A 25,569-nucleotide genomic window follows, 5' to 3' on the forward strand; every position below is an offset into this window, starting at 1 on the left:
CAAAGATAGATAATATATATTCGAATAAATGCGACATATCTGCTTATAAAATCCGGCTTACGTCTTCGTTGACTACTATTTTAATTTCAATAAAGATGTCAACGAAAAATAAGATGATGTTGCATTAATTACCAACAACATAAATTTTGTTCGTGCATACAAAATTACAAATGCTACAACAAAAACCACCTTTAGACAGAGGTTTCAAAAATTTAGGTATTTGCGTGGTATATTTGCTTTCATCGGTGAGCTATAATTGCCCATCAATACTCTCGACCAGGCAACAAGATGGAACGCGAGCGTGAGAGATAAGAGTGATTGAAGTGCGAAGTAAAGTATTTCTAAATCCAACCTAGGTCCACGCCCGATGAAGGCGGTTCTAATTTAATTCTGACTATTTTTTGCCGCGCTTTTAATTTTTCGCCTAGCGAAGTGGTTACGGTCTGGAGTCTGTCCACGATGACACCTTTATCTTTGAGGGAAGTATAGAGAGCGGTGTCATAGACATTCCGGCTAGCTCCACATTGCGAACTCCATCGATGTCGCCGGTGAACAGCGTGAACAGCAGAGGTCCGAGGACCGAGCCTTGAGGGACACCGGCCTTGATGGGTCGAGAGGACATTAACGTTCTCTCTACACGATAGTGCACCGTGCAGAGCGGTTGGACAAGAAGTCGAGTATGAATGATAAAAAAACCATCTATAATGCCAACTTAGAAGAGAATAAAAAGCTTAAATTGTATATATACTGGCACAATATGATATTTTCTTATTTATATTTCTGATATTATGGCATTATAATATTGGTAGGCACATCTTTATGTTCATCATTACAAACATCAAAAGTTTGATGAAAATAATATATTCTTGTTTTTGAAGTATCTACTAGTAGATAATAATACAAAATACTTTGGTGTATTATATACACCTTAGGGATGTCACAACATAGATTAAATATAATATTAAGTCAACAGCTACATATTGAGTCCCTGACCGCCAGGGACATCATAGTTGGTACAAAAAGTAATAGGCCCACACAAAATAAACATAAACAGGAACTAAACAATTATATTTTACAGATATTACATAATTAGTTTAACTACTCCACAAAAGGTTATTTTACTTCTTCAAGGGACCAGCGGAATCATCTGGGATGCCCAATTCCTCATTTGTCCAAGTACTAGGATCAATGTATGGCCATTCACCCTGTAATCAATACATAATTGTTAAACAATTATTTTATGAGACATATTTTAGACTTCAGTCAAAGAAATGAGACTTAGTTTTAAAGGAATTTCAGTTCCATCAATGTATGAAATCAACATGAATAAAATAGTTGGTTGAATATAATGTAGACCAATAACATTACTCAGTTGTCTTAACTAGCTTTGAGTTTAGCAATACAAAAATACTATAAAGTAGTATTATTTTCAGATACTCTGCATCTTATCAAAATAATCATGAACTACATACATAGATATGTTCAGGTTCAGTTGCAATATGGTATAAAATCCACCACCAGCAAAGTGCTCCGAGACCTTCCGCTAATAAGGTCTCCCTTTTAGATGCCAATGGTGGTGGTGCTCTATATGTCCAGGTACTGTAATAAACATTACCTTATATTTAATTATATTGGTGTGTCGTAAAAAAGAGCTGTCCACAATGCCGATAATGTAAATTAGACGGTAATTATAGAAGTTCCACAAGAAAAGGGACCACTCAGTGTAAGTTAGAAATTTCATTCTTTTTAAAATTTTGTTAGTATCCAATGACATAACTACTTGTAATACTTACCCATGGCCACCGTTTCTTATTTGTTTAAGATTGGTGGCAGCATTCTTCACACTTCGTAATAAAACCGCCTGTTTCAGTATAGTCCGACTAAGCATTTTTATTTTCTAATTTTAAGCGAAAATCACATATAGGTCCAATAAAAATTACGTGATGTCAACTCATTACTCAACTCGTTGATGTCAACTTCAAGTTAAATTTTTACAGAAATGTCATATTTCTCATTTCTCCCAAATCAAAATCACTATAATATATAGTCTGAGTTTTATTTGAGATTTGACACACGCAGTTAATTTTATGGCACATTCTGTGGCTCTCAAGTTATTGTAGATTGGTCAATATTTTCACTTTTATTTTCCTATTTCCACTTTAACCAAAGAATTGATTAATATTTCATGCTTGGTGTGTAAAGAACTATATTGTTACAAGCTGTTAATAAAAAATCTACTGCCATCATGCCGCGTATTATGATAAAAGGCGGCGTTTGGCGCAATACCGAGGTAAGCATAGTTGTGCATAAATACACACACTGAAACCTCATTTGTTTTATATCAATTTTCTTAACTTCAAATTTAAGGATGAAATCCTCAAAGCGGCGGTTATGAAATATGGCAAAAACCAATGGTCTCGTATCGCCTCACTGCTTCATCGGAAGTCGGCTAAGCAGTGTAAAGCTCGTTGGTATGAATGGCTGGATCCTAGCATCAAGAAGACTGAGTGGTCGAGGGAGGAAGACGAAAAGTTGCTCCATCTCGCCAAGTTGATGCCAACACAATGGAGGACTATTGCACCTATAATTGGACGAACAGCTGCTCAATGTTTGGAGCGATATGAATACTTACTGTGAGTTGAGATGTTAGTAGAAAAATAAGCCTTGTATGTTATGTATTTTAATAATACAAACTAAATTTGTGTTGTTGCATAGGGACCAAGCACAAAAGAAAGAGGAGGGAGAGGATATTGGAGATGATCCTCGGAAACTTAAGCCTGGAGAAATTGATCCCAATCCTGAGACCAAACCAGCTCGGCCTGATCCCAAGGACATGGATGAAGATGGTAAAACAAATTTTTTTGTAAACTAAAAATAATTTCTTATTTAAAATCTATGTACCTATGTGTAAAATAATTTTAGTATAGTTTATTATGTATAACTTACTTAGAAAAGACTTCAAGATTTTACATTATAATATCACTCGCTTTTTAGAGCTGGAAATGTTATCAGAAGCTCGGGCTCGTTTAGCTAATACTCAAGGAAAAAAGGCTAAAAGGAAGGCCAGAGAAAAACAACTGGAAGAAGCCAGACGGCTTGCTGCATTACAAAAGAGGAGGGAATTAAGTGCAGCTGGAATATCAGTGCCTATGAGGTAATAAATACATTGTTGCAAAACTACATTGGTTGATTTTTGCTTCTGATTGAAAATGTTTACTGATTAGATATCTACCTAACACACTTATAAAAAACAAAAATTTACTTGCCGAATTGGAGAAAATTAAGTTATATAATTTTTTTGGGTATATGTGGAAGTCACAAATCTGCATTTGATTCATTGCAGCCTGCAAGCCTTCTATGAAAACTAACACAAAACAATAATTGTTTCTATAGAAAAATAAAAGATCCTAGGTTATTAAACATTGTGAGCCTTGGAGGTGGTCAATATAATCACTGGGTTATAAAAGTAGAAAGATATATGAGTCAGGTGTAAATCTTTGAAGATAATAGATTTTAAAACAAAGATATATTAATATATTTTCAAGGTACATCTGTTTACCCATTCAAATTGTATTTATCAATACAGACGTAAGAAGAAGCGAGGTGTAGACTACAACTCAGAAATTCCATTTGAGAAGAGGCCAGCTGCTGGGTTCTATGACACTTCTGAAGAGGTTGTTGACCCTATGGCTCCAGACTTCTCAAGACTGCGACAGCAACACCTGGATGGAGAGTTACAGTCGGAGAAGGAGGAAGTAAGCTTATAATTTTTTTAATAAAAAATTCATTAATAAACAAATAAAAAAACGAATTTCTATTACCCAAATACAATAATATATATGAGAAAAAAACATTCCAAATTTAATAATTTGCTACCAGCTGTACTTCCTACTAATATAACAAGAAACAATATTAAATTTAAATTAAACGTTATTACATAAATCCAACAATTATAAATTATGTATAATAAAAATTATGCCAATCAGACATGATCTTCATTTAATTATAATTTGAATAGAGGAATAATAGTTTCTTGCATGGAGCGTCAATTTGTCTATTGGTTTGTGACGTTTTGCTTGCGATATAATGTTATAGTGTATATGTCACTGGCTAGATTCTAAATCTATGTTAAATATATATAGACGTCTAAGTGGATAGAAAAACTGTGTCCAGTTTGTGTTTCCACCTCAACTGCTTTTCTATTTATGATTATGTATACAAAAAATAAAATAAATATTTTACAGCGTGACCGTCGTAAAGACAAGGGCAAGCTAAAGCAGCGTAAGGAGAATGATGTCCCCCAGGCGATGTTGCAAGGGGACCAACCAGCCCGCAAGAGAAGCAAACTTGTGTTGCCAGAGCCACAAGTTACTGATCAGGTATGGTGCAGTATATTATATAAATACTTAAGTTCGTGAATTTCTCTATGGAATAGACTAAAGTGTGGATACGTACTATGCATGTGTTTATTAATGTTATTTGCTTATTCAAACAATCAAACATTTAACTTGCTCAGTATATTGTGGCCATTGTTTCAAATCTACTATTACCGACTTTCCTTATTATATAATTATCAATGCAATGTGTGTATAAGACTTGAAGTCGCAATAAATATATGTATTTTATTAAAATTTTTTTTTCAAAATGCAGATTTCTAAAACCTGCATAAGTATATAGTTTTGGAGATTCGTGTAATGGTAGTGCCGATATAAAGAGAAAACAAGCGCGTTTCGTTTGAGCAAGTATACATGTAACGTTTCTCCATATAACGATAAACCATCTAAAGTGTCGAAATCACTCGGCTTTGGTTAGTTTTCCATACAATGATACTCTCTACATAGCATTACACCTTTAGTACAACAACAACAATTGAGTAATAAAGTCCCTATTTAAGTTGAACTTAAAATAAAAATAGCTATTTTTTCTTTTATCGTAAACTCGACTGACGTCATAGTACATACGAGCTTTCTAAGAAATTCGTTATTTTGTTTATGAATTGGGATAGCTCGCACGTGTTGACTGTTGTTGACTAATGAGTAGGAGTCGTGGATTATCTATACGTTTTTCTTCTCTCCATTTAACGACAACTCTATAACGCCATAAAATGTACAGTCAGTCCCTTCAGTGTCGTTATATAGAGTTTAGACTGTATTTTATTTTATTCGAGAGGCACTTACAATCACAGGCACTCACAGAGAAAATATTACAATAAAAACATTAATTACAATTACAGAGACACATTACAAAATCTAAAACAAAGCACACTAATAAATAAAAAGAAATATTAGAGTGAAATTTCAGAATATAATTAATGTGTATTATCATGATGAATATATTACCTTAAACAGGAACTCCAACAAGTAGTGAAACTTGGTCGGGCGTCGGAAGTAGCGCGTGAATCAGCAGGTGGAGCGGGCGCTCCCACCGACGCTCTGCTCGCTCATTACGCTCTCACGCCCGCTCCCGCTACGGCCTTGCGGACACCTACTGCGCAACATGACAGGTTTTTAATATTTTATTATTATTAAATACTACGAATATATTGCATTATTTACGTAACTCGGTTTCTACATAAAAGGTACATATTTGATAATTTTTAATTACATTAAAAGTCGTAAAAAATTAAAAAAAACGATTTTATTATAAATTGAAGTAAAACGTATTCCTACTTTTTTTTATTTAGAATATAGTATATAGGCTAATTTGTAATTTTTTTATGTCATAGGATAATGATGGAAGCTCAAAACGTGATGGCTCTAACGCACGTAGACACACCTTTGAAAGGAGGACTCAACACGCCCTTACACGAATCAGACTTTAGCGGATCTCTGCCACAATCGCAGGCTCCGGCCACGCCCAACACTGTACTAGCCACACCATTCAGGTATTTTTATTAGATTAAAACACATTCAATTATATCGAAATACTTTGTACCAATATATATTAATAATTTATCTCAATTATATTATTTTTCAATGTAAAAAAAATTAGCAAATTGTAAGTTATGTTACTAACTTCTTAATAATTATATATATATAATATATTTCAGATCATCACGTAGTGAAGTGTCCACTCCAGGAAGTTTCGCTACTCCGGGTCATAATCAGACACAAACTGCACTAATGGTAAGACAGACAGACAACCATTTTTTTCTATAGTAACAAATACAGGTATGCCATATCAATTGTTCCTATTTGGGGCTAAACATTGTTCCAGATATGGCCACGGCGTTTTCATGTTTTACACTTCCCCGAAGTGTACCTAAATATAATTTATTCTAAATTTCTTGAATTTATTTCCAGTATATGTAAATTTCAGACTCCAGGTCTAAGAGACAAGCTAAGTATTAATCCAGAAGACGGAACAGCCGGTGATACTCCAGCGGAAAATCGTCAAATACAAAAACAGGTAATTGTTATTTATATGCCGATCCCAATTAATGATAATATCACATCTAATCAAAATTTTATCCTATTGGTGACAATGTACACGTGAATGATGTACGTCAATATTTCAAAATGAAACTACATTTACTATAGATACCGGCAAACAACTTGAATAAATGTCCTTGTCTGCGCAGAAGCGATTTTTAGGTATCACTGCGAGGGGAGGGGGGGGATGAGTGACGTGTCGATCGCGTGATTGGTAAATCGGTTAGCGTTTGTGTTTCGCGCTGTGCACGTTGTTTAATGCTCAAAAAGTTTGCCGGTATCTGTACCAGTTCCCAAATGGAGGCGTAGAGCGGGCGATAAGAACTCTATATTATTGGTAATTTATTACGAACACGTTTGAAGTGTTGAAATTACATAATGTTAGCGAAGCCAGACGTTGTCCTATATCTGACATACGTCTTACTCATAAAAAATTCTAATAATGTAAATCCTGGACTTCACTTAAACAAACAAAGGATTTCCTCAAAATCTGTCCAGTCGTTTAGGTCTTTAATTACGAACACACGCACAGATGTATATGTATACCAGCTGTACTGATTCTATTCCATCCAGGGCGCCATAAAAAATTCATTCAAATCCGTCTAGTTGTTTAAGAGGAGTTCAGGCACATACAAAAACATACAGTAGAATTATACATATAAAGATGATAAATAATATCACAACATACAGCGTTTAAACACAACTATATGTATGAAAGGATGGGAATGAATATTTCCCAATTATAGTTTTTTTTTTTGTTAATTGTATTTATTATAAAAATATTTGTAAGTAAAGTATAAATTAATCCCTTCATAGGAACTAAATCATACTAGTAGCGATTTAAGTAAGGCAGGTCGGCAACACACTCGCTAGTCCCCGGCGTTGCATGTGTCCATGGGCCGCGGTTGTCGTTTGCCTCCTGTTTTATAAATAAACCTTGTAAAAATACAGTTATAATGTTAATTGTATTTTAATTTTCAGTTAAAATCGTCAGTTCGAAGCGCGCTGCTGTCTTTGCCGACACCGAGAAATGATTATGAGATTGTGGTCCCGGACCAAGATAATGAAGAAAGGTCAGAGTCCTCCTTCGAATCCAGGATCGAAGATCAGGCCGACGCTGATGCCAGGTTCGCCAGAGATCAAGAAGAGAAACGTGAGTGTATATTCAATTAATTTATATAAATCACTGGTATTACAACTTTTTTTATGTCTAGACTTCAGATTTTCAATTTAATAGGCAAGTAGGTGATCAGCCTTCTGTGCCTGATACGTGTCGACTTTTTGGGTCTAAGGAAAGCCGGTTTTCTCACGATGTTTTCTTTCACCGGTCGAGCGAATTTTAAAGGCGCACATAGACCGAAAGTCTATTGGTGCACAGCCGGGGATTGAAACTACGACCTCAGGGATGTGAATTGCACGTTGAAGCCACTAAGCTAACTACAGTAACAGCTTGAATTGCTTATAATAATGATAGCGTATACTATTTTTGGTACTATGTGCACTCCATCTATTACCTCGAAGTCAGTGTGTTTCTTCTGAACTGGAATCCAGTACAGACATACACGTAATATTTAATTTTTAATCGCTTTTCATGCAATAAAATGATTATTATATTGTGTATTATATATAGGTCAAGCAGCCCTAGCGCTTCGTAGCGCAGCCATCCGTCGAGGCTGCGTGCGTCCGATGCAAGTGTCCCCAATGGGGGCCCGGGGATCAGCTCCTCTCACGCCCCTGCAACGAGCGGAGGAGCTGCTCAAGGCCGAAATGATGACCATGCTGCATTATGATGCATTGCATGACCCTAATATGCCAGTGCCAAGTGAGTAATGCTACAAAATTGCACATGTATGGAACAGAAATGTGTTGAAAACTATTGTTACGAGCTAGGGGTTCGGATAGAAAATGCCGTAGATTTCTTCAAGGGTTTATTTCTTGAAAAATCTATGAGGAATTTATGGGCACAAATTAATTGCAGAAGTGCACTTATAACACAACAACACAGTCACTAATTACTTCACTTATGCACACTTCACACTGTACTTTATCACTTCGGTGTTTCTCTCTTGTTATCGCATTCCAAACTAAGTGTGTCTAGTCGCGTTTCGGCTCGCTTATATATCCCTGGGAATAATTCTAAACAATATTCGAGAACTTTCTAGGCGGGCTTGCTACTGAGTAGCGATTGCACAATTCTAGAACGTCCGCACTCTTTGTCTCTTTCGCACGTTGCTCTTTCCTTGTCGTACGGCGTTCTAGAGTGCTCAGTCTAGTTTCGAGAAAGTTCTGATCTTCTCTCTCTTTCTCTCGTATCATTTCGTCCTTGTCTCACACCTAGAAAGTATGGTCTAGAATATTCCTTCATCAAAGGGTTATACCTAGGCCTGAAAACGCCTGAAAACGGGTCTCCTGAAAACTGCACCACTCGACTACACATGTTCTGAAACTGACTGAAAAAAGGTTTCAGCTTCCTGAAAACTAGGGTAACATTATGGAAATTACAATTATCTAATATGTTATTAACCCTTTCCTGAAACGGTCAGAAATCATATTACAGCCTGCTGAAAAGTTTTTTTTTTTTTTTATAAAATAGGGGGCAAACGGGCAGGAGGCTCACCTGATGTTAAGTGATACCGCCGCCCATGGACACTCAATGCCAGAGGGCTCGCGAGTGCGTTGCCGGCCTTAAGTTCTCTAAGTAGTGGAAAAACAAAAACCTAGAAACACTGTAGTCGACCCGTCTTCGTAACACTATATTAAAGTGGCCTGTGTCGTTCCAGTTAGAAATTAAAATAGCTCGCTTTTTAATGAGTTTTGCTTTATAATTGTATGAAATTGACTCTCTAAGTAAAAGTGAAATATCTATATATAATAAATAATTGTTCCGAAGAAAATAAACGATAACTGGAGTCGGTTCGGTGGCAGTTTTTAGAGAGATGTTCCAATAAATGAAACTCTTTGTTTGAAGCTGGATGTCAACTGGCTTTAATCATTTAAAATATGATTATATGAATTATAAAGTACATAAAATAAGGGTTGCGATGAACTAACAAAAAACTAACTTGACTTTATGGAGGGTTCTTAAACCTATGTGACACATCTGTTTCCTGCAAAGAATATAAATATAGTCGACTTGTTGGACATTATCGGAAACGAGAATGTTATATTACAATTTATGGACTCGGAAAAGACTAAAAGGCTCGTTCTGGCCTCAAGTGAGCAAAAATGTCTAACATTTGGTTGCGCTTCTAATTATTAACTAAAATATATTATGTATATATGTAACATGACTGGTGTTAGGTTACATAAATCTGCCAAAAACACTTTTAGTTAATTATTATGAGAAATATCAAACTTAGTTTTCCAATGAACTAGCCGAATCAAGTTAAATATTAACTAAAAAAATGTGAAACTATTGTATTGTCTTTTATTAACATAACTTTTACACATTTCTTTAAATGTGTAAAAGTTACTTTTTTACCGGATTGAAACTATGTATTATTATAAACTTATAATTATTTTGCATACACATTTCCCCGAAATAAAATTAAATACAGATAATACAACTTTATCTAGCTAGCTGTGATACTTTTGACATTCAAAACCTTTTGTCTTCGGTCACCGTGACCATGCACGCTGTAAAGCACGCGAAATGTCGGAAAATTTTAAAATAATTATAAGTTTATACATAGCTTCAATCCGGTAATAAAGTGTTTTCTTTAAATGTGAAACTATTTTTCATATTTCCGTTAGAATATACTGTTTACATACTATATTAAGTGACACATAGTGTCAATTTATCCGAAACATGTTTAGGTGATAAGAAATGGTCAGTCCAGCAACAGGCATCCCACTTAGCATATCTGGAACAGAATCCCTACGAAGAATTTACGGCTGAGGAGTTGCAAGGGGCGAGGTCCCTCCTTGATAGCGAGATGGAGGTCGTGAAAGCGGGCATGGGCCACGGAGACCTTAGCATGGATGCGTACACGCAGGTCTGGGAGGAGTGTTTGGCCCAGGTATGATATGTTATACTGTATTAAGCATATTATTAAAAGGCTGGCAACGTACTCGCATGCCATTTGGCATTGAGAGTGTCCATGGGCAAAAAAAACTTATCTTACTTACTTAAAAAACACTAGGCTATTCATAAATAAATATATTTTCCAAAATTTTAACTCGAACCAGCAGTTTTTAAAATAGACTTATATTAGATTTTTTGAGAACTGTATATTTTCTTTGTTCTTCAATCAATGTATTGTTTTATATACTGTATATACTATGACGCTGTATCAAAAATAATAAAAAATGTTTTTAGAATTGTTATTGTTAATTTTAAATCTCCTTTGTAGGTGCTATTTCTACCGGGTCAAAACCGGTACACTCGAGCGAACTTAGCGAGTAAAAAGGATCGGCTTGAATCGGCCGAGAAAAGGCTGGAGCAGAATCGAGCCCATATGGCTAAAGAGGCAAAGAAATGCTCCAAGATGGAGAAGAAATTAAGAGTTTTGACTGGTAAGTTATGAGCCATCATTTGAGGAAACTAGTCTTTCAGTTGAAAAAACCTGATTTCATATATATGTCGCAGTAAGGTAGTTAAATCAGAGAGTTAATTGAATCTCTAGATAGTTAATTAAAAATCGATATTCAATTAAGTCGCTACAGTTCCGTCAGACAAGTGAGTGAACGAAACGTTTAACGAGATTCCTAAACGTTGCTAGGCAACGAGACTAACCTAACCTAACTATTTATAATACAGCAAAACACGGAATATCCAAGCTCTCAGTTCTTCACGATCACACCGTAATAACAATAACAGATGAATTAATCATGGCGGAGTCTTGTTTTACATTATTAATCAACACGCTGGCTTTTGGTCAGACAAATAGTTAAAAGTTTTCGACGCTGCTTTATTTAAATCAAACTGCTAGCGACTTGATTGAATTTTGACATTTAATTAACTGTCTAGAGATTCAATTAACTCTCTGATTTTACTACTTTACTGCGACGTATATACCAATAAACCATCGTAAATTCCAACAATATCACTTGAATACAGTAAAAATATAGACATTTTCTCTGCAAATGCACCTATTCTAGTATTCTCTTATAAACTAACACTATATCGTGTTTTAATGATTAACATGCTCAGGTGGGTACCAAAGCCGGACAGCCTCCCTTATAAAGCAGTTCCAAGAACTGCAAGAGCAGATTGAGCAGGCCAATCTCGAGTTATCAACATTCCGGTTTCTCGCTGAACAAGAGAAAGCTGCGATACCACGAAGGATAGAGGTATAGCCTTGCCGAATAAAATAAGTAACTTATGAATGGGACCCTTCGAGTATTACGTACGCACTAGTACGTAGGAAGTACGTACGGGGGGGGGGAGGTCCTTTGATACGTCAATAGTAATTATTTACGTTTTTACACATGATTCTTGAAAACGAAATGCGTAATACGTTAATATACTATTATTTTTCATAGCTTTGTTTACTTTTGCCGACAAGAGGGGGGGGGGGAGGGGATACATTGCAGAAAATCTGCTTACGTGATTCTTGAACGGCCCAGATGAATTATTTTAATCAAAATAGTTTTTTTTTGTATGTCTGTCTAACACGTTTACTGACTTATTTACATCGCAAAAACATACATTACTGATAAAAGTTTTTTCCACACATTGATCTGTGTCAGGACTTATGGAAATACGAATACATAATTCCCAAATATTCATATATTCAATTCATAAATTAATTATGCGTTTATTAAGGCTACTTAACATCCGGCGAGCCTCCTGCCCGTTTGCCCTGTTTTATAAAAAAAAACAGAATCTATGACTCAAATACGTCCACGACATACTGAAGACACTCGGCTCAATACTCACACGGCCAATTGTGTCTATAAAGGTTTATTTTCATACCCAAAATATCTCAAACATCGAATTAATAAATTAATAATAATTTTGTAACGTAATAAATATTAAATAACAACTAAAATGTGTCTTTTTCAGTCGTTAACGGAAGACGTGAATCGTCAAACGGATAGAGAAAAACAATTACAAAGACGATATTCCGAGCTGCAGGCGGAATTAGAAGACATACACAAGAAGAAACAAATTCCTGTCCAACCGAAAATATAATAAATTACTCATATTAATGTTTTGCAACTTATGTTAGCGCCATCTAGTGTTATTGTCAATTATTTAATAAAGCTAGGAATTGTAAAAGTTTTTTTTTTTAATTTGAAATCCAAGATATTTAAACATTCATAAATACAGTCTTTACAGTAAAATTGTACTGTTTCATTTGCACGCTTTCTCTCTCTTTCTAACAAATTGTGTTAACGCTTCGATAAAAAAAGACAAAATGTACATTAGTTAAAATCGTACAATCATTTAGATTTAGTTTTCATGAACGAGATAGAAATATTTAAACTCGTTTAGAAATATTTGTTAATATCGTACTACTGCAATAAAACTACGTCTTTAATATTAACTTTTATTATCTTAATTAATTATCACAGAGATATCCGCTGTTGGGATATTTTTTTAAATAGAAAAGTTATACAAAATTAAATAGGAAAAACAATCTAGCATAATCTCACAATAAATACAAACAATGAAAGTTTTGTAATTGTTGCAGGTAATTACTTAGATCTGTAGTTATAACAGAGAACCACAAACTGGCAGTTAAAAATAAATGATTTTTAAATAAATATACAATTTGAAGCTTTCAATGTAATTTACGTATTTTGTATTTCTACCGGTGATAGGTTTGAGTCCCGGGTAAATAATTCATGATGCTGATCTGCCTGTAGAGAGTTAGACAATGTTAGGTGAGGCCATCAGTTTTATTGCCTTCTAGATACTTATTAATTTAAATTTAAGATCTGTGCTTATTTCTGATACTCAAGACTAGACCAGGCCAGTCCTTTATCAGCTGCTGTCAGAATCACTATCAATCTTTCGTCTACATTTTTTAACTTTCCTAACTATTGGACTGTCGATTGAATCATTTTTTGTAAATTTTCTCTTCTTCCTGTTTTCTAGAATCAATTCTGCGACTTCCAGTTCTGACATATCGTTAGCTTGAGTTAGACCTATATGGGAATCGACGCAAAAACTATCCTGTAATTAAAAATTAAATTTTAAACAATGTACCTACTTTTAAAACACAAAAGCTATAGAACATTTTGCGTTAAGTAAAAAAAAGTATTATATATAATAAAAGGGAATATTTTTTACTTACTCACTGATTTTATACGCTAAAATACCAATTGTTATTACGAATCATAAAACTCTTAATTCTCCAATATAAAATTCAAATAAAAATATTTACCATTTCATAAGTGTCTTCTTCGACAAACTGTGAAAAAATTTCTTCATTATTGAATTTCTTTGGAAGTTGTGGAATTTTGAATACACCGTTTACAGGACTCCTGAAAAAAATATACGTTTTATTTGACGCTGGTGGCATATACATTCACAGCCTTATAAATAATCTTATTACAGTTCAAACCCTAGATGGACAGATATTTTTGTATTTTAAACTTAACAATACAGCAAAGAACACCATGCCGACCACTAAGAGAAAGTAATCCGGAAACAACGGACCTAAGGCCACCACTTATTTGAGGTTTCAAACTTCAAAGGATAAATGGAATAGAACATACTTGACAGATCGTATATAGTGCGCCTGCATATCCGTATCGAGGTGCGCTTGCGCATCATCTATGAACTCTACAAGAGATCCAGCGCTATCATCGCTCATTTCGTCACCACTGTCACCTGATGATATCTCCGCTTCTAGATCTAGGAATTCATTTCTTTTTTTCTACAAAAAAAATTGTTTAAAGAATACAATTAGGATGATGTTATTTAAGGCCACTTCAAAATTTCTTAGACATTTACAAATCTACTTCAATTACATATTCAAGGAGGGGAAACAGTTGCCAATACAAAAATCAGGAGAGAAATAGACTTTGGTTTACGTGTTTCACATTAAACTGAACTTAGCGCAAAATTTTATTTTTCGATTGAACCGATTCAACCTCTTGACCACAACTGCTGGTTTACATTTGAAACATTTAGTAAATAGTTTCTAAATCTAAAAATATGACAATAAAATCTCACCTTTCGATTTGGGGTTTTCTGACTTCTACCAACTTTTCGTTTTTCTTTGCAAGTTCTATCACTACCAACAAAATCGTCATCGCTATCATCAAGAGCACTATTTTCCAATCTTACGGCAAAATTAATTTTTCTTGGTGTATCTTTTCTAAACTTCTGAAGAATTTTATGTACATCTGGAGATTTTTCGTGTTCGTACTTTTCATGATATCGGGGCTCGTTTTCCTTCTGCGAGAACTTTTGTGAGCATGTAAAATAATTTACTCGCTTGTCATTATTTGTATTGAAGTCATTCGATGATATGACAGCTAACACCTTTTCCCTTAACATAAGCGATTTTTGACTTTGTTCGTCCAATTTTCGCCTTTTGCTAAAGTATGGAGATGCTACTATTTCAGCGTCATCGTCCATCTTTCTTTTTGGCATTTTTGAACTGTTTGATGTATGCTCTATATTAATTGAGTCTTTGTGATTTTTGTTACCGTCTTGTAAAAACTCATTGATGTCATTATTAATCGTCTTTTGGGTTTCTGATTTTGTCTCATTTAATATATTTATTGATTCCGCTTCAGCGTTGTATTCTTGAGTATTATCATCACTGTCACTTTCCAATATAATTAAACTCTCTGGTTTTGAATTAAGAGTTTTGTTTTGTTTCACAGTTTTAAGTAATTTTCTATCTGCTTGTGTTAAAAGAATAGGTGATAAACTCCTTTCTTTAGGAATTTCAGATTTATTTACTGTAGAATTATTAGTTTTGTTAATCATATCTACTAGTTGGGTTATTGTGAACATACTTTTACTGTTATTGGTTTCCGAAACATTTCCAACGCATTTGGAATCATTTTCTATTGCCATATGTTCGTCTATGTTTTCTGGTTCAAGTATTAGTTTTTTCTTCGCATTAAGAGGGGTTGAACTTTTTAAATTATTTTTCTTAGTACTAAGGTTAAGTTTGCGAGGTTGGCTGCCGAGTATAGGAGATGTAGGAAGATCTAGTTTTAAAGTGCCAGAAAGTAAAGATGGACTTCTTATTTTTGTACAGTTCTTATGGGTATTAGCGAATGAAGCTTCACATACGACGCAGTCATCATCATCAGAAGTTATCGCGACGTGCACATCAACCTTATTTTCTTCTTTTAATTCCTTTTGATTTGTTAGTTCTTCATCTGAATCAGCAAATATGTCCTCTATGCTATCTAAACCAAAAAAGCCAAGGGCTTGTTTTGGATTCTCTTCTTTTTTAATTTCTTTTACACCAGCTTCTTCTGGACTACTATTTTCAAAAATATCATCAATATCACCTATATCAAAATTATTAACATTCGTTTTGACTTCAGATTTTATTTCTTCTTTCGGTGACTCTGATAAATCAAAATCAAACTCTAGGTTGAAGTTTTTACTCTCATTCTCAACGTCATCAATGGTATAATTATTTTCATCAGAAGCATCATTCTGATTTGTTTTAGAGCATTTTAATATTGTTCCTTTATTTAAACTATCAATTAAATTGATATCAGGTAAATTTAGTGTACCGTTTAGAAATAACAGTGGTTTTGCTTTTTGTTTATTCTTAGCATTTGCTATAACTGTACAGTCACATATGTTTGTGCAAATATAGCATTTCTTAACATTATTCGTTAATTCAAGTTTGAGATCAACGAGTAAATTTATTAAGCTCGTGGGTTGTTTACCATCGTTTTGTATACCAAGATCATTTAACAATTTTGTATAGTCTTTGGTAGATTTGGTTGCTGTGCTAAATAGTGCTCTAATATCACCATCTTTTTTGATTGGTGATTTCATTGTTGGTTTAACTTTTTTCTTAGCTTGTTTTGGTTTGACAGGCGAAGGGACTTTTATATTTTGCGTTTCAAAAGCTTGAGTATTAAAAGCTGAAACATTATTAGATGTAACAACCCTTCAAAGTTTAAATGTATAATGTATGGAGTTCAGAATATGCTAGCTAAAGTTTTCAAAGGGATTTCTCTAATTTTTAGGTATGAATATATACATTTGATATATGAGATGTACCTAGATTTTAATCTTATAATGATTTAGATAGATAGACGGCAATACTACATGTAAGCAATAAAACAAGATATTTTTTAGAGTGCAAAGTAAAGGTCGGCAATTTATAAAAATGGGGAAAACATATGCTGAAAATCAATAAACATTATACAGAAAATGCTTCTCATTTATGTCTACTTACTCGGATTTTGGGTCGAGGGTGGCGCATCAAATCTTTTATCGTCACTATATTTGAGAAGGGAAATCAAAATATCTGTATCAATCGAATGTCCAATATTAATAGTTGTCTGCTTTGTTCTCTGCCATTCAATCCAGTTGTGCAACTGGACACGATTGTCTTCTTTTTTACTGGATTCTATAATTATTTCTGCAATTTATTAGAATACGTATATCGTTGAGTGGACGACTGACAAAGCAAGACAGTTGTGGAATTTTATAACCATTTGATGTGAGATATTAAATTCAACTCTCCTTTTAGTGTTTGACTTTATTTTATAAAACCATTCAAAGACATAACCCGGATGACTCCCGGTTGAAACTTTGATGTATATGGTATAGATTACTACAATCTAAGCCCTCCTTTACAAGTGTTAGTAGACAATTTTAAATACGTAATGTATTATAAAACCTGCTTATTTATTTATTTGTTGCAAGATATATTTTTGGGGCTAAATTAAAAATGTTACCTTTATTCATATTCCAATATTCTTTAGAATCACTCAATCGCTGAAAATCTTTAAATCCATCTGGAAATAACTCATCAAACTCATCTTCATGTATTAATTCATCGTTTTCTAATAATCTTGTGTTATTCGATCTACTCGTTGAGGGCCTGCCTTGTAGCATACTCCTTAAATCTTTCTGGCCCTAGTAGAGTAATTTAAATTTTTAAATTAGGTTTTAAATAGAACAATTTATTAGCAAACCCCAAAAGAGTCTATTTGTATGATTTAGAGTGGACTTCGTACAAAGGACTTTCGTCGTTGCAATGATTTCTCAATATCAGTTTTCGATTAAAGTTTTTCTTACGTATTTAGAAAAGAACATTGTGAGGAAACTATGTGTTAATAGAAATGGATGACGTATGTTAGGCACAGAAAGAAAAGTGTAATTAAAAAGTTTATAAGATAAAGCAAAAAACATATATATAAAACCTTTTTCGTTATATCAGAATCAAGTTTTTTAGGTACAGTGATGTGCATCTTTTGGCACTGAGGCATGAAGTCATGCGGAATCATCCTTGGGTTCAATTTATAAAGAGAATTTTCCACTTCTTTTGACTGTTGTATTCTTGTATTTAAGCCATCGCGTTGGCGCATACAATCTATAAGTGTCTGAAATTATCAAAACAGTTAATGAAAAAATATGATAAAGTAGTTTTATCAATTATTATTATTAATATTTAATATGAAATTTTTGGGATCCAGTTGTCTGTTTTTAAAGTAATTGTTATACTAGATTAAAACTATATACATTATCATAACTTTATTCAAGCGCATTCAGGGCAAGAGATGGCAACACTAATTTAAGCTGCCCATGTAATGACACTTAACTTAGTGTTGCCAAGTTGTGAGGTTTACCCGTCAAATTTAGTGAATATCAGGATGCCTAGAGTGTACTTTTATATATGTTTTAGCCCCGACCATCCAACCACCAAACAAAATCAAATATAAACCAAGTATAAAAAACTATAGTACTCCAATATTGAAATAAAAGCTATTTTATACTACTTGAATTTATTTTTTAATGCATATTTGAAATTATCTCAAAACCTTAGGGCTACTTAATTGATAATAATATCAATTTATTGTTGTATTTGAGATTGATCCTAGGGGGTAGCATTCGGTATGAGTTGGCATTACTTTTATTAACTTTGTCAATCTAGCATGCTGTATCGAAATATACATACTACACACATATATATAAATGCAAAATAAATAACAGAAGTATTATAATGAACGCATTAAGAGATTTTCTTTTAAATTAAATATACACATATGGAACAACGGAATGCTAGAATTTAACTAGAATTTTTAACGTTTTGACTAAACCTTCAATACCTACATATAACTTTAACTGTATTAAAAAAAATACGCGAAAAAGCAGAATACGTAACACATTTACCAACTTTTAATGTAGTTTACGAATGACAAATGATTTTCAATTGTTTTACTTGTAATAAAGGCATTCTGACCTGGTGTTCCCTGCCTTCTGTGACCAGAATATGGACTTGACCACCTCGCTCACGTCCAGTACGACCGCATCTGCATGATAATATAATAAATCACGTGAGTAAACGATATATTAAAAAAAAATTGTCATGGAATTTACTATTAATTTTACTACTTAATATTTTTACTTAAAAGGTTTCCCAAATCTATAATTATAATGAATAAACACATTTTTTTATTCCTTTATTATTGAACTGCCATAAATTCGTGGTTTATTTAATATACTCTACTACCTTTGAACGAGCCGTATAGGTGACCTCGTAGATATATCAAAGCAAATGATGAGATCCACAGACCCCACGTCGAGGCCCTCTTCCGCAACACACGTACACACGAGCGCGTTACACGAACCTTCGCGGAACGAACGCATTACGCGCAACTGTTGCTTTTGGGATACCACTGTTTTACCATCTTTGCCTAGAAATATGTACGCTTATATATAAATAAAATCACTTTAAAAAGCACTAAAAAATATATAAAAAGTTATTTGTCTTGGTCTTGTATAAATATAATTAAATGTATATAAAGTGTTAAAAAAACAAGGGATGTGTAGATTCCACTTTTGCGGGATTCACCCTGTGACATAGTCTTAAAAGGTGAAATTTTTAAAAGTATTTTGTAACAATACTTTTAAGGGTGCGGGCTTTTTTTCGAGACCATATGAAAATGTATCTTGGTTTCCAAACTATATTTAATGTAGTTTTCTACAAAATAAATAATATGATTATTAAATTAGTACTAGATTGTTGGGTTCTTTGTAAACATCACAAAAACACAATTTATATAATTTTAGACACTCCTTTTTACTAAAAACTTACCAGAGGCTCCCTGTCCTACAAACATAAGCGGTACAATGAGAGGACGACACTGTAGTAACATACAATGGACCAGGTTCACACTTTCTCGGTATTCACAAAACACTAAAAACAAAAAAAATACCATTATTTTCAGATCAATTACCCATTAAGAAAACACTTTTTAAACGGATTGAAGCAAATAGATAGATTGAAGAAGTATTATAATTAAAAACTTATAATTATTTACATAAATTTAATTTTTTTCTGACGTTTTGCGTGCTTTATAGCGTGCATGGTCACGGTGACCAATTACCCAGTTACATACATACAAACAGTAGTCTACCCAACGTGTCCCACGCCTCACAAGGTGGCAATTTATGGTTAAGGCGGGCTATATGAAAATTTATTATAATTATTTGAAATTTGAAATGTAGTTTTTTATTATATTTTTAAAATTTACACACACTGTTTCGTCTATAATTTCATAGTGATTTATTCCAAAAACCTATTTTTTTTATATAATTTAACCTAAATTTTGGTTTTCTTATGTGAAGTCAATTTATTAAAATAAAAAATACTTTAGATTTGGAGGCATAAGAATTTAAGAAAGGCTAAAAAAGGCACTAAAAAACATAGGTCACTGGTAAATGCAACATTTTAATTGTGTACTTATCTGTCTGATTTCAACACAGCGTAAACAGTTTAATCAGAAACAGACACAGACAACTGTCTGATGTAAGTTTGATTATACATTTTATAAAAAAAAGTGTTAAATAAAAACATACCGATACCCGAGTTATGTAACTCAACATTAATTAAGTTACATATATCTATATATATATATAAAAATGAATCCCTCCCTTGGTCACGGCATTACGCGTGAACGGCTGGATTTTCCTAATTCTTTTTTTGTTGTGTTCGTTATTGTTAGGAGAAGGTTCTTATGAAAGAAATATTAATGCTAAAATTAGAAAATTTAAGAATACTTTTGTCACGATAAGAAAAATATTTTTCAGTGCATAGCGCCTTTACAGTTTAAACTTTTTTCATGTAACCTTACGGCGTTTGACATAACATTGACAGAATGCGTGCTACAAATATCGTGAAAGAGGATGTCAATGCTTCGATCAGAGTTTGTGTATTGATAAAATGCATGATTACACTAAATAATACAGTCACCAAGTGATTGTGGCATTAATCTTGAGAATCCATGTTTTTCACATGGTCAGTTATGTTGCCTGTTCCCGTGTCGCAATACCAACAAAACTATTTATATACGCGCCAGAAAAACAAACAAGGAATGTGTCATCATAAAGCATTTTTGAGGATTGAGCACGACATTTGTAATCATTCGAAACGTAGAATGATATAAGAAATTCCCGTTGTAGGTTTCATTTATATGAATAATACTAGCATAAATCAAAGACAATATTACTAAACACTCTTAGTTAAAAAAATTTCGACGAAGTACACATGTCAGAAGTGAAACTACTTTGGACAGCTAATTTCTAAATAAAACTTTTATTTATGCAAATCTAAAACTTTAGATTTCCGAAACTTAGAGGAAGGGAAAAAGGAAGATATTTAATTGTTATTAAAATATTAAATGTCGAAAAAATATACAAATTATATTTTCGTTAAGAGAATACAAAATCGTGAACGTGTATGAACGTCTGGATGTGAGTAACGTTCGCTCTATTTCACTCTTTTGATCTTTCTAACTTGCTTGCTTCCTGCTCTCGCTCCATGGCTATTTGCATCATCCGAACTTCTTATTGACGGTAATATTCATCCGTAAAAATCTTACCCTCATGCGCCTAAAGAAGTTTCACTTCAAAAAACAAAACTTACCGATTGCTTTGGTGGTTTCTCCCTTATTCTTTGCTTTTTGAAAGTGCTCCAACATGATTTCTTTTAGCTTGTAAAACTTGGGATGCCCAAATGTCAGATCTTTTGGCATCTAAAAATAAGCAGATATATATATAACTACAAATTTAATTTATTTAAGTTAGTAAAGATCGCAGCGAAGTATCCATTGCAGAATACATCTACAAATATCGCGCTGGTGCGAAATTTCGTGATTGCCTTTTTTTTAAACTACCGTCATTATTAACTTCATCGAAATTGTTAACATTCTCATGATATTTGTTTTGTTTCATATTTGTATTATCGCTTCGTGTATGTCATATTTGCCTATAGTGCTTGTCACAGTGGAAATTGTATACTTCTAATCATGTATCAGTGAGCCGACCGATATCAATACTAACTACCGACAATTGCTTCGCTGGAAATTGAACCCGCATCGCCATATTCACAGGGACAACTCATAATACATAAATAATAACTGAATCCTACCTCAGGCACAGTTCCATCAGGCAACACACTTCTATCCAAAGACAACGGATTTATTCCTAAATCATCCCTCAACCTTTCCAATAATGACGTTAACTTATCATCACTCTGTATCCACGACTTCTCCGGATGTTCGTCAAAGAAATTTAGAAATACCCTCGACCCGTGTTTTAGTAGTAATTCAAGGCCATGATAAAGCGCGATTAATAACGTAAAATCTTTCATTATTATATTGTGCTGTGGGTGTCTGTAGAAAAATTATACATAAAAAATAAATTTACATAAAAAATAAATTTACATAAAAAATAAATTTACATAGAAACGAGACAGTGCACTAGTCTCAATACGAGGGTTCCATGTGTCGGGAGCAGCTAGTCTCTTCCATTTGTCATACTCATGATAAATTCTAACACTTACGGTCTGTTTCACAATGTACGGATAAGTTTTACATAAACGATTTATTATTTATTGATAGGATAAACACTATGGTTGCGTTTTACGACTGTCATCAGTCCATCATAAGTTATGAGCCCGATGAAACGCAAAGTGTCTTATTCGGAAATATTATCTTCCAAATAATGTATGTGTTGCATAGCTATTTAGCACAGCATTGTGAAACAGACCTTTAGTATAATATTACTACTGTTGTATAAGTCAAGTTTTGGCAGACATTGCGATATGTATTTATTTTTTATTACAGAACTAGGGGCCAACGGGCAGGAGGCTCATCCGATGTTATGTGATACCGCCGCCCATGCACACTCTCAATGCCAGAAAGCTCAGAAAGATGTTTATCTTTAGTTTACGCGAGTATACCATAATACATACTGAATAATAAGAATATTGCTTCTTTGAGACAATAGTAATAATAATAGTACAGTAATAATTTAATAAATTTACGTTTATGTCCGTTAATTAATTGTTATTTAAATGTGTCTACTCAAAAAACATTAATTAAATTAAAATAATTTCCATAACATACCTGGCACTTTTATCTCTAGTTTGAAACTCCTTATATAACATAACTACTCGACCCTTTGACAAATTCCCAAGATTATGTGGCAGAATGTTCAATTGTTTTAGTCTTCTTGCATAACCATCTAAAATCTAGAAAATTATTTAATAATTATTACTACTAATACACACATTTCTAATACAAACTATGCTATGAGTTAAGCAAATAATACAACTTTATTTTAAATACATCAAACAAATATAAGGAATTTTAATTATTACAATTGCAACTGTTAGTACCAAATTTTGACTATCTTTGCTGTAATCTAAAATAATATTAAATTGTAATTATTAAATACAATTAATTGATACTTTATTTATGAGTTAAAGTATTTTTTGTGGTAGTGTTAACTCCACGTAAAGTCCCATTCCATCCCTAAAACGTTGACTTGCTATAGTAAAACAAAAATTGCTATTTTGTTATAACAATTTCTAGACAATGCTGTCCATTCAGAAGTGATATAGGATTTACACAGATTATTAGGAATTTTGTAAAATTTCTTATGAGAATTACCTCAACATATTGCTGCCTTAAGTGAGTTAATTCAGGTCCCAATTGAATAATAACAGTATTTATTTTGCGGGAATGGCTGTAAGGAGCGACATCTATGCAATTTTCAGTCCTTAACTCCAAGTGAGCTATGTTTAAATTTTTAACTACCTGCAAGATTTATATAATGATATATTATATACAAGGAAATCAAAAGCTATACAGGTTGGCCAAAAAATCATAGATCAAACGCAACTAGAAGTTAGATGGGGTCATTATATGCACAAAATTGTTGTACAGGAGGTCCTTCTAGTTATTCCAGAGTTATCATTTATTTTGCATTTTTAAAAGAATTTTTTTTTACTCTTTTTACTAATTTGTAATCTAACCCCTATTTGCGTATGATCTACAACTTTTTGGCCACCTGTATAGTCATGACTATACCTATAGAGCCCATCTAAAGACATTAGTTTAGTAAAGTACTTAAAAGAATTAATTCTTGTAAGGAAAATCATTTTAAAGATAAGTATCAAAAAAATTTAGTACAAATATTAACCATGTGTAACTTTAGTATAGTACATAACATTGTTATGTAACTGCATTAAATGAAATAGCTTACATTAACCACATCTTCCACTTTACTACCTGGCGTAGCAGACAGAGCAAGCACTCTGTATGTCTTATGACCCATATCTGCAAGTGTTGATACAATTTGGCAGTATGCATAGTTCCCTCTTGCTCTATGCGCTTCATCCACAACTAGACATCGTAAGCTCTCACAAGGGCATATACCGGACTTAATATCATTGTAAATAACTTGGGGTGTCGCAAAAAATACTCTTTTACTTAACCAATGTTCTTTCCTGGTACTAACTCGCATATGACCTGAAGTTAATTTAAAAAAACTAATGGTATATTTTATCCTGATTATTTATTTGACTGAATTAATAATTATAGAAAACTTTACAAACGATTTACTGTTCTTCAAGTAGCAATTAGGACAATTTTTTTTAAATACAACAACTAAATAAAACTTTAATGTAAATTAATGTACACTTATGTTTAGAAAATTTACCTGTCATTTCAATGGTATCTTTTGGTGGCAATGCTACGATACTATAACAGGCTTCAATTTGTTGAGCTACCAGGGGTCTGGTTGGTGCAGTAAATACAATTTTGCCAAGGGGATACCAACGGTAAAAATTGTACATGATAACAGCAGCTATAAATGTTTTACCTAAACCCGTTGGAAGACTTACCTATAAACATTTTAATATTATATAAATAAAATGGTTTGGAACAACAGCAATACAATACAAAATTACTAAGCCACAATATCATTCTCATTTATCAAACAAAATCTGTATACTACAGCCCTGTTTCAAGATATACAGCACTAAAGCTTACTTACCAATGTATTTTTTGCTATTGCAGCTTGAATTATGTTGAATTGATAGTCCCTTACGGGATAGTTCGTTGGATATATCCATGTTTTACCAGTTAGTCTATCATATCCACTTATTTCCTCATCACAACACAAGGCACTGAAAGAATTTGGTTTAAAATAAGGGTAGGTTCATATTTTACTTCAGCTTTCATTTTATATTGGCAAAGATCTAGCTCTTAGTTCATACCTTACGTTAAGGCTTTTATTTGCATTTCTGTCAGTAAAAGAGTCTTCTTTAAATGCAGAGTTCTCAAAGTTAGCAAGTAAAGCTGAATCGTCAAAAACATCTTCGATTTCGATTGTATCGTGTCTCTTATTTTTATTCATGGTTTAAATTATTTTGGAAACCATAGTTCTATTTAGAAAAGTATACAATTTTTAAGGTTTTTAGGATTACTGTATATGTAACATAAATCCTACATTTCAAAAATTTCTTTCAATCCCTGCTATACGCAATTTTTGACAAAACATGATTAGAAATACTATTTATTTAATTATCCGAAATTAACAAATGTATGCATTTGGAATTCTTTCAAAGAATTCCTTAGTTTGCCCGTGTAATTTGTTGTATTTGACAATACGAAAAGCCGATATGTCTAGAAATATGTTAAATAACAAATAGCTGTCAACTGGAAAGATGAAAATATTGTC

General features: G+C 33.1%; 3 protein-coding genes across 4 annotated transcripts; 1 reads left to right on the forward strand and 2 right to left on the reverse strand.

Moving 5' to 3' along the window:
• Positions 1-1,047: 1,047 nt before the first annotated feature.
• LOC123709706 (NADH dehydrogenase [ubiquinone] 1 beta subcomplex subunit 2, mitochondrial-like) lies at positions 1,048-1,974 on the reverse strand. The gene is made up of 3 exons (XM_045661219.1): positions 1,794-1,974; positions 1,473-1,599; positions 1,048-1,205 (listed from the first exon to the last, which is right to left on the reverse strand). The coding sequence occupies exons 1-3, from the start codon at positions 1,886-1,888 to the stop codon at positions 1,119-1,121; spliced, it is 309 nt and encodes a 102-aa protein (XP_045517175.1). The 5' UTR covers positions 1,889-1,974; the 3' UTR covers positions 1,048-1,118.
• A 112-nt stretch (positions 1,975-2,086) lies between these two features.
• On the forward strand, positions 2,087-12,680 carry LOC123712591 (cell division cycle 5-like protein). The gene is made up of 16 exons (XM_045665779.1): positions 2,087-2,290; positions 2,368-2,633; positions 2,716-2,846; positions 2,995-3,154; positions 3,587-3,755; positions 4,245-4,379; positions 5,349-5,503; positions 5,726-5,884; positions 6,050-6,125; positions 6,319-6,408; positions 7,413-7,584; positions 8,062-8,253; positions 10,248-10,450; positions 10,784-10,946; positions 11,584-11,723; positions 12,439-12,680. The coding sequence occupies exons 1-16, from the start codon at positions 2,246-2,248 to the stop codon at positions 12,565-12,567; spliced, it is 2,385 nt and encodes a 794-aa protein (XP_045521735.1). The 5' UTR covers positions 2,087-2,245; the 3' UTR covers positions 12,568-12,680.
• A 262-nt stretch (positions 12,681-12,942) lies between these two features.
• On the reverse strand, positions 12,943-25,456 carry LOC123711773 (Fanconi anemia group M protein). 2 transcript variants are annotated; one of them, XM_045664543.1, is made up of 18 exons: positions 25,106-25,456; positions 24,883-25,015; positions 24,547-24,730; positions 24,091-24,356; positions 23,496-23,642; positions 22,950-23,074; positions 21,971-22,214; positions 21,467-21,575; positions 19,637-19,738; positions 19,052-19,235; positions 18,782-18,851; positions 17,742-17,921; positions 17,274-17,454; positions 16,769-16,954; positions 14,560-16,451; positions 14,100-14,260; positions 13,766-13,865; positions 12,943-13,554 (listed from the first exon to the last, which is right to left on the reverse strand). In XM_045664543.1, the coding sequence occupies exons 1-18, from the start codon at positions 25,243-25,245 to the stop codon at positions 13,363-13,365; spliced, it is 4,596 nt and encodes a 1,531-aa protein (XP_045520499.1). In that variant the 5' UTR covers positions 25,246-25,456; the 3' UTR covers positions 12,943-13,362. The 2 variants fall into 2 exon arrangements, with proteins under 2 accessions (XP_045520499.1, XP_045520509.1); XM_045664553.1 differs by lacking the exons at positions 24,547-24,730; positions 24,883-25,015; positions 25,106-25,456 and having other exon boundaries at positions 24,117-24,352.
• Between the last annotated feature and the right edge of the window lie 113 nt (positions 25,457-25,569).

Source organism: Pieris brassicae, chromosome 1 (genome assembly GCF_905147105.1).
Source record: "Pieris brassicae chromosome 1, ilPieBrab1.1, whole genome shotgun sequence".
Lineage (NCBI taxonomy): Eukaryota > Metazoa > Arthropoda > Insecta > Lepidoptera > Pieridae > Pieris > Pieris brassicae.